The sequence below is a fragment of the Corvus brachyrhynchos genome, unplaced genomic scaffold (genome assembly GCF_000691975.1).
Source record: "Corvus brachyrhynchos isolate BGI_N302 unplaced genomic scaffold, ASM69197v1 scaffold200, whole genome shotgun sequence".
Lineage (NCBI taxonomy): Eukaryota > Metazoa > Chordata > Aves > Passeriformes > Corvidae > Corvus > Corvus brachyrhynchos.
In genome coordinates this window covers 244,936-253,890 of record NW_008236184.1, presented here as the reverse complement: position 1 = coordinate 253,890, position 8,955 = coordinate 244,936, and the positions used below count along the sequence as shown (strand labels likewise).

Sequence of the window (8,955 nt, the reverse complement as noted above, 5' to 3'; positions counted from 1 at the left end):
ATATACGTTTTTGGAAGGACTTTGGAGAGTGTAGTTTTAATAAGACTGTTGCGGTGGAACGTGTCGCTTGGGACCCCCGTTCAAGCCAAGGAGCATCTCAGTGAAGGTGGTCTGTGGGGGTTTGGGGGTCACGCTCACCTACCTGTGAGTCGGTAGGATTGTAGAGGTCGTCTTTTTTTAGTACTTTGCTCTTTGATTTAATAATGCAAATATCCTGTCGTCACTACTGTACCTCGCATGATCTTGTTTGTTCAGGGGCTTTCCCTTTAAACGTGCCGTGCGCCAGGTGTTACAAATTTAGCTTTCTGCACAGATAACCCGCGATGTTTGCTGTCGTTGTTTGTTTGCTGTAGTTGTGTTTAGTTGTGCCCCGTGCGAAAGCAGACACAACCACCTCGGTTTAGAGTGGGAAGTAGGCCCCGCTTAGAGGAGCAGCGGGACTTGTGCCGGTGGGCGCTGGAGAAGAAGCCTCCTTTGGGAATGACAGACCGGGGAGCACTGAAGGGCTAAATGTATTTTAAGGTGTTCCTTTTTTTTTAAAGGGAAGATGGTTGTCCTTTGTCTCGCAGTGTCAGTGCCTTCGTGTGGGAAGGCTGCTGCTTACTTAACTTCTTCCCTGATTGCAGTTTCCGGGAGCCAAGGTGTGGTAACGTTGCTGCTTCCTTTGGCAAAACCAGTTATTTTTCTCTGTAATGCTTTTGATTTAGAGGGTGTACACTTTACAGTGGAGTCATGCAGGGAAATGATTAGGAGGAAAGGAGAAGTACAGGAAAAATTGTTGTCCCTAATGGTTTTTTACCAAAAAAAAAAAAAAAAATTATTGTCAAGGAGTTTAACTTTGAAAGTCCATCTGTTATCTTCAGAATATCAAGGGTAAGCAAAGTTGTCAAGAAGAAGTGTATGGCAGTAGGGAACCAACCTTCAGAGAACTTAAAAAAGATAAAAGTACCAAAACTAAAAATACATGCTAAGGTATTAATATAACTTCCTAGCTTAAAATAATAGCCAGTTTACAGCTACCATGTTATGCATTCTGCTTCTCAACAAAGAAGTTCAGCAGTTAGAACAAGTTTTTCTTTGTTGTTCAGAGGAGTTTCTCCCAAACCAGCACTTACAGAGAGAGCCAGTTGCTGGGCAATCACCTGATTTATTTTACAGCACTGAGGCAGGAGGAAGGTGTAAGGGCTCTTCAGGCACTGAATAATGATGGCACCATATCTAGGGGAGTTTTTTGTTTGTAATGCTTTTTAAGAAAAAAAAGGTAAGTCACACAGTACTCGCATAGATAACTGTTGAAATCTTAACAAGTGGCTAAAGAAAAAAACTCAGTAGATTGAATTTAAAACAGTCCAGTGAACAAACAGCAGGCTTTTGTTAATTTAAAGCAAATGAAATTGTGGGGTTTTTTTTAAATTAATGGTGCATTTCTACTAGTATAGTAAAGCTGTAGTGCCTCAGTTCTCACTTCCAGCTGGTAATAACGTGATTATTGTTACATTAACTCTGTAACAGTATGTAGAGTACTGTCATCTTTTTGTTTGTACTCACTTTAGTAACGTCAGTTTTTTTAAAGATAGGTAATACGGGTTTATGTCAAGTCACAGTAAATACTATGTCTTATTTGCTGGGTTTGATGTAACTTTGTAATATAAAATTAAACAGAAAATGCTGCGTGTAAATTAATACCTTGTTAAAATTTAATGCATTTCCTATTAATTTTGATGCTGTTTTCTAAGGTTGTATGGTTTTAGTTTGGTTTGTTGGTGGTGGTGTCCCAGTTGTAGAAAAATATTTGGAAGGCAGTTTTCTGCATTCTGTAATTACAGGGCATCTCTCATCAAGTACATTGTCTTAAACTAACTCAGAACTTGCCTGTCCTGTTCCTAGTTGCTGCTGACCTTTCCAGAAAAAGGTAGTGATCCAGGAAACTTTCTGGCAGCCACCTGATGTGCCAGTGATAGCAAAACGTTGCAGAATAGGTTGGAGAGTTGAGTTTTAGTTCAGACTATCAGTGGCTATTTTTATCATTATCTGGTATTCTAGAGATTTGTGGGGCTGCAGTTGCCATGCTGAGTTAAGTACCTTTTCCTTGTCTGTCCGAAAAAACTCCTGGTTGCAACAATAACTTCACAAGGTAATAATGGAGGCACTTTTGAGTATTGTTAATTGATCTTGAATATTGTGTCATTGTGTAATGGAGGAGTGTTGCATTTGGTGCTGGTGTTTGGAAGCCAGGTTTACTGAAGGTACGAGTTGGTTAGAGGAGCATGTGCATCAGCCTGAGCTGCTCCTTTTGCCCAAATGTTTCAAGTTTCCCTTGAAAGCTTCCTGCCGGAGTTGTTTTGGAGGTCTTGTGATGAGGGAAGATTCTTAAAAAAGCACTGAGAGGAAGCATTGACAACAAGGGTGTGATCCAAATATGAGTGGTTTTGTTTTCAGGTAAAAAGTAATGCTGTATGTTCATTTTTCAGTGTCTAGATCTTCTGTTACGTTACTGTTGAGTAGTTTGGAGGTCAGAGAGTTTAAGGCCCCCCATTTAGAAAATGGTGTGCTTTCCCCTGAGTATTTAACCAGTTAGGCTTGCTCTGTACAATCAGCAGTGCAGAAAGCAGCATGTATTTGCTTTGAGGAGCTTCAAGATTATCAAAATAGAGCACAGAATGACTTTTTTGCAGATCTATAGGCAGTTCGTTGTTGTAATGGGGCATTTAGGAGGAGAAATATATGCAAAGCAGAAATGGTATAGAAACTGAAAATGGCTTGTCATTTCACTGTCATGTGAAATTATGTGTGCAGATATCTGCTAATTCCAACAGGATTGCAGTCTTTCCATGCACTTTAATTTCTGAAGCTTCTGCTGAAGTTGGAAGCAGAGTAGCTGGAGGCATTGGCAGGACTGTGTCACAGACTGAAGCTGTTGAATTTGTATGATGTGCCACACCTTCAGCACTGTTGTGCAAATCATGTAATTATGAAAAGTACTCTGGAATAGCTCAGATGTGGTATTTCTTAACAACTTTTCATAGACTCATCAAACCACAGGGAGCCCTGCCTCACCTAAGTGAGATTGCAATCTTCTAAGCACACCTGTGGAAGTCTGGAGAGGTTTTCCAACTTTTTTTCTGTGTGGTTGAGGATTCATTAATTGTTCTCACTGGGCTCATTGGTTGTTCAGTATAGAATTTGATGTTCTGTCTTTAGAAGAATAACTGCAGAGTGATAGGATTTTGTCTGCTGAGATAGAGATTCTGTGATTTTTGTTTTTTTTAAAGGGGAATTGCATTTGTGAAGGATGCTTAAAACTTACTTTTCAGATCACTGTCAGTTGAATAGTTCTTTTTTCCCCGTTAAAAAGCATGATTTTGTTAGGTATTGGAGAGCAGTTCTGGCTGTAGACTGGTATTTCCTGCAAAAGCTGAATATATGTGTCTGGCATTTGCATTCTGATTTCTGTTGTATAAGAGTTGTAATTGCACCAGTGATCAGAAACATACGTTGTGGGATTTAGAAATGACACTGGGAATATGAAAGACAGGAGAGCCAGCATTGGAAGCTGTTTGAGGCCTAGTGAACAGTGATTATGGTGGAAATCCACATGCTGAGTTAATGACTTTTTTTGTGTGTGTTTAAGTTACTAAAATATTTGGTAAATTCAGTTTGTTCAGAATAACCCCACATATCCTTGAATGCTTATTTAGATTTGAGACCAAATGTTTTAGGCTGAGTAGACCTTTCAAGAACATGACTGCACTGGGTCAGGCTGCTTGTGATGGTTTTTTTTGTTAGCTGCTTCCCTGCCTGCCCCCCCTCCCCCCCCCCCATCAGGTTTTGTTTTCTCAGTTAAATTAGTCGCACTGTTCTGCTTTCACTGGGGTAGGTAATGCTGTTCTGCCACGCTGTGATTTTTGGCTTTGGACTGTTGCAGTCAGTGCAAACACAAGTACAGTGTAAAAGTGCAGGTACAGACTTTAACCCTCTTGGCTTTCCTTTTCATCCCAGCTGCTTCTTAGTGTTGCTTCTTCATTTCCTTTAGTGTTTGTGTCTCTGTCTGCTTTTCCAGTTTTATTACTAGAGGTCCTGATTTCTTCTGTCTTTTTGTGATTACTGTGATATAGGAGGAGGGAAAACTTGCTGAAACTGGAGAGGGGGTAAGTAGGGACCTTATTCCTAAGAAAACTTCAGTTCTCTGCGTGTAAACTCAGGGTAAGATCATGGACAGTGTGTGGACCTAGTGGTCTGTATTGTGTGTGTGAGGATTATTTGTCACCCTACATCTGGAAAATTAAATTGGCCTGGAAATTGCCAGATTTATTCTGAAATTTAAAGGACAAAATAAGTATATATATATTTTAAAAATTACCCCTTTTTATTCAGTCACTTTAAGTCCAGAGTTGGGTAGTCTTTCACCTTTTTATTTCTATTCCCTGGCTGTTGTTTTAAGTTAGCTTGTTAGATTTGGTTTTTTTTTTTAGACACAGTCTTGTTTTCCTTAAAATTGTTTTGGTGTTGGCTTTCTTTTTTTTTCCCGTTTGAATTGGTTACTGATGTGTGAGCTGACCATGGGTCAGCAGGTATCTTGGCCTGTGAGATAGAGCACAGTGCTTTGGAACTAGTTAGAAGATGCACATTTATTGAGATAGGATAAAAGTCTTAATTTTGGTCTCATAAATTAGATGTAAATTTCCTTTTAATTTAAAAAAAAGGTGAGTCTTTGTTTTCAGATACTTAGTATCTTTTAAAAGTAAACTTAAATTGGTGGTGATTAATATTTTCTAGATTTTCTTTTCAAAGTTTTGTTTATACTCTACTGAACAAAACCATAATCCATCACAAAATTTGAACATTAGCTGGGGGAAGAGATGCTTCAGAGGAAAGAAGTAGACATTTAATATGTTTCCTTTGAGAAACTAGATCTAATCTTCATGATGATTTTGAAGATAAACTTTGAAGGACAAATTTTACTACTGACTGTTCTAAAGTGTCCAGTGTTTTGAAATGACTCTTTGAAATGTAGCAAGTAAGGAGACAGTATAGTCTGAGGCATTGTGGAGGCAGGATGAGACACTCATGTGTGCATGGCAGACTCTTGATTTACCACAGATTAGGGCAAATTTCATTACAGCTGGTTTCAATGTAAGCAGGATGATTTTCACCTGCCTTTCCCAAACTCTTCAGGGTATGCAGGTGTTAAACAGTATCAGTGCATTATACTTTGTTTGTCTTATCGTGTCAAGGTGTTGAGGCTGACAGACTTGTTAATTTTTTTTTTTTGTCATGTGTGTGTCTGAGGTTGACAGAGTGAAAGTTTCAGACCCAGTGTCTGGAATGAAATTAAGCTTTGAGCTATTTCTCATTTGATCAGTACCACTCACTTCATTTAGTAACCTGCTCATGCTTTGCTTTCTGTTTTACCAAACATTCCTTACCTAGGTAAAAAGTGATTAAAGGCCACTAATTAAAATATTCCATGAAGGGTAGAAAGTGCAATTTAATAAAAAATTTGGCTCTGAAAACTAGTTAAGGCTGTTCTGATTTATACTCCAGTATTGTTGGAGGAAACGTTTTATTGTAGAGTGAATCGGAATTGCTTTATGGTGCCCTTGTTATGGGAGTAGTGTAAGATTTTGTCCTTAAAAATTCTTTTCCTTGATTATAAGAGGATATGTTAAATGGTACTTGACATAATGACTACACTTGCCATTTAGCAGTCTTATCTGGTATGTCAAAGCAATCCTCTGGTGTTACCCCCTTTGGAATACCTTGCATAATTTTGGATCTTGTAAACCTAGTTTGAGATTTCTGTGGAAGATTTAATTACCCGTGTGAATCTAATCCCAATACCCCCAGGCAGCCTGGCAGAACAAGGTGGTGGTTCTGGAAGTTGGCCTGCCCCCAGTACTGCAAGCAGACAGCTTTTTGTAAAGCAAGGTATTACTCTCGAATTTGGGGATAGGGGTTGAAGGTCCCTATCAATATCAAACAGGGAAATACTGATTTTTGGAGGTACTTGGTAGGTGGGAATATGCGCATCTGCTTGTCTGTGTCAAAATAGGTGCATTTTCTCAAAACAGCCTTGATCCTTTTAAATTTTTTGGGTTTTTACCCTTCAGTTCATGTTTTGATTTGGTAATGTTTTCACCCACCAAGCATTTCTTTCTCTTTTTTTTTTTTTTTTTTTTTGTCACATGGATGGTTTAATGTGTCTTTTGCTGATATTGGGGAAGTAGGAATGCAACAGTGGCAACTACAAACAAACAGATTATTCACTAGATTATATAAAGAAAGCAAGAAGACTTCTTTCTGTCTTTCCCCTCTTTTCCCTCCTATTCCCAGCTTGAATATTTTGACCTGCTCTTGATTGCTAACTTGTCAAAACGACATTACACTGTTGGCTTTGCTGTGTTTTTTCTGGCTGCTGTCTGAAAATGAGCGTTTATGTGTCTTGTTCTAACAAAGATTGACTAACTTTTTTTTTTTTTTTGTGGATGCTGCTGCTTTACTGAGGCATAATAGCTGTTTTTCTGTGAAGGCTAAAATACTCAAATTTAAAATATATGTATTTAAATTTGTATGCTAATGAGTTATCAAAGTAGCCAAACAACTAAAAAATGTTTTTGGAGTGTAAAGGAGAAATAGAGGCAGTAATTTTTAACAAAATGCTTTTGGCTGTGCTTGTTCATTAAGATCAGACTGTCTCTAATGTTTTACTTTTTCCTTTTTTTTTTTTTAAATAATAATGCATACTTTTCACTTTGTTTTCAGGTAGGATGTGCTTTTTCTGGTATATGCAGGAAGATCAACTGCTGACACATCTACATTGTCCTAAAGTTTGACTGGACATGTAGAAAAATTAAATTATCAGAAGAAATCGCAGTAGTGTAGCCTGGGAGCTGAATGTCTGTGTGACTGGCAGTGCTGATTCTGTCTCTCCCTCCCTTACCCAGAGCAGCAGGGCAGCAAGCTCGGGGTGTCTCTGGATTGCTGCTGTGAGTGACCTGACTTTGGTTTGGCACCTCCTCCCCCCAGTTTGTTCAGCCACTTCCTGGGGAACTGTTTACACTGGTTAGAAGAAGTTTTCCTGACCTCCCTGTCTGCTTTTCTATCACTGCACTAAGAATACAGGCAAATAAAAACGCCTGCATTTTTGTAACATTCCCTGTTTCTCAGTGTGGAATTCTGATTGCATAATCCGAATGCCAGACTGAAGCCACTGTGGTCGAGTGTAGGGGAGGGGAATTCCATGCAGATGAAGCTGGTCACGTTGTTCTCTGATATTCTTCAGCGTTAAGAATGTGTTGGGCACTTCAGTGACCTACTTATTCTGTGAAAAGTTGTTCACCTACCCGTGTTTTATGTTCTCACTCAGTTGTTGTTCAGTATATCTAAACTATCTGTGGTTTTCCACTGTAAATGGGAATGGTTCAATGTAACCATCTGTGAAATTTCCTCTGTGAGACTGAGCAATGCTTTTATTTGGCACAAGGAGGAGGAAACTACATGTACAGGTGTGCATGAGCACAAATAGTAGTTCACAAACTATCACTAAATGACTTGTCTCCTCACTAGAAACTCAATCTTTCTGATTTTGGCTGAAAGATAAAGACAGGGAAAATAACTTGGGGTTTTTTCCATACCTGTAAGTGAGGGTTGTTTGTTTCTTTCTTTGAATGTTCTTTGGAGTCTTACTTGAATGTGATTTGAGTCAGGATAAGACCTGATACTGTTGAGACTTTTCTTCATTGGGAAAGAAGGGTTTAACATTTTTGTATGTTTAGTAATGCTTACCAGGAGACTTGCTTCCTGGTGAATTCTCTTGCTTTTGATACAAATGTAATGGAAATTTCATCTTTTATTAACTTTTCCTTTAGTTATGTGTGTGTTAGCTCATTTTAAAACAAAGCATTTAAAGTAGTATAATTGCAAACCTTATCCCCTTCTGTCTGGTTTCATTTTGACTAGAATGCTGTTTTTCTAAAATACGCAGTAAAGATGTCTAACAAATTAAACTTACGTAAAATATTGTTAAATAGAATATGTTTTCGTAATGATTACGAGTTTAGAACAAATTCAGTGCACTTATGAACATCTTTTAATGGGACTGAGGGAAGGATAGAAAGAAAAACTTTGTGAAATAAGGTTTGGAAACAAATGGGAGTAGTCTTTAAAACCTAGACAGTAAAACTAGCTGCCTTATAACTGTAGAACGTCTCTAGTTTTCAAAGCCTGTAATGTTCCTTTTCCCTGCATTCGTTGTTTAGAATGGGGCTTTTGTCTGCTCAGAGGTTAAAAAAATACTCTTGTAACATTTACTTCTTTTTTCAGTCACCTGACTTTCATTAGTTAACTCACCTAGAATTGACTGGCCTTCTTAAAATGTGGGGCAGTTGCTTTTCCCAAATGCATATACACTTTAAACATTCCCCACCCAAACAAAAAAAAACCCAGTCAACAATCATACACATTTAACTCTGTCTTTATGTTCTAAGAACCTATTCCTAGATCATAAGATAGTGGTAGCATTCTTTCTGCACTTCTGGGTATGTTAAGGCCCGCCCTGTCTTTTCAGTACTTTTGATTCTTCCTGAATGTAAACATACATTAGGGTCAGATAATGATAAAGCTTGTGTGTTCACTTGAAGGAACTGCCTTTTTAAATACACAAATGAATGTCAGAAGCTGGGAACCTGATTAGTTGTGTTGGTGTACGTGTACTTAGGACTAAGTAACTTACATTGCCTGTTAGGGGTTTTTTCATGCTGCTGGTAAAAATACTGATGTGCCTTGGGGCTTTGTTTCTGGCAATAAAGTGGTTTTTTCAATGCCAGAGTGTCTTGATTCTGCACATATCCACGTGCCCTACAATCTTGACTGATGTTCTGTGATGAGGAAGACTTGTGATTTTTGCCTTGAAATGATGTTTATTGTATATGCTGGTTTATGGGCCAGAAGGAAAGA

The 8,955-nt window shown here is 38.4% G+C and overlaps 1 protein-coding gene across 1 annotated transcript in view; it reads left to right on the top strand.

Moving 5' to 3' along the window:
* The first annotated feature begins 3,841 nt into the window (after positions 1-3,841).
* Positions 3,842-8,955, top strand: part of USP3 (ubiquitin specific peptidase 3) — a 36,412-nt gene continuing 31,298 nt past the window's right edge. Inside the window, exon 1 of the mRNA XM_017737191.1 lies at positions 3,842-3,959. Within this exon, the coding sequence (XP_017592680.1) occupies positions 3,881-3,959 (79 nt within the window). The 5' untranslated portion in view covers positions 3,842-3,880. The remainder of the gene's footprint in view (positions 3,960-8,955) is intronic.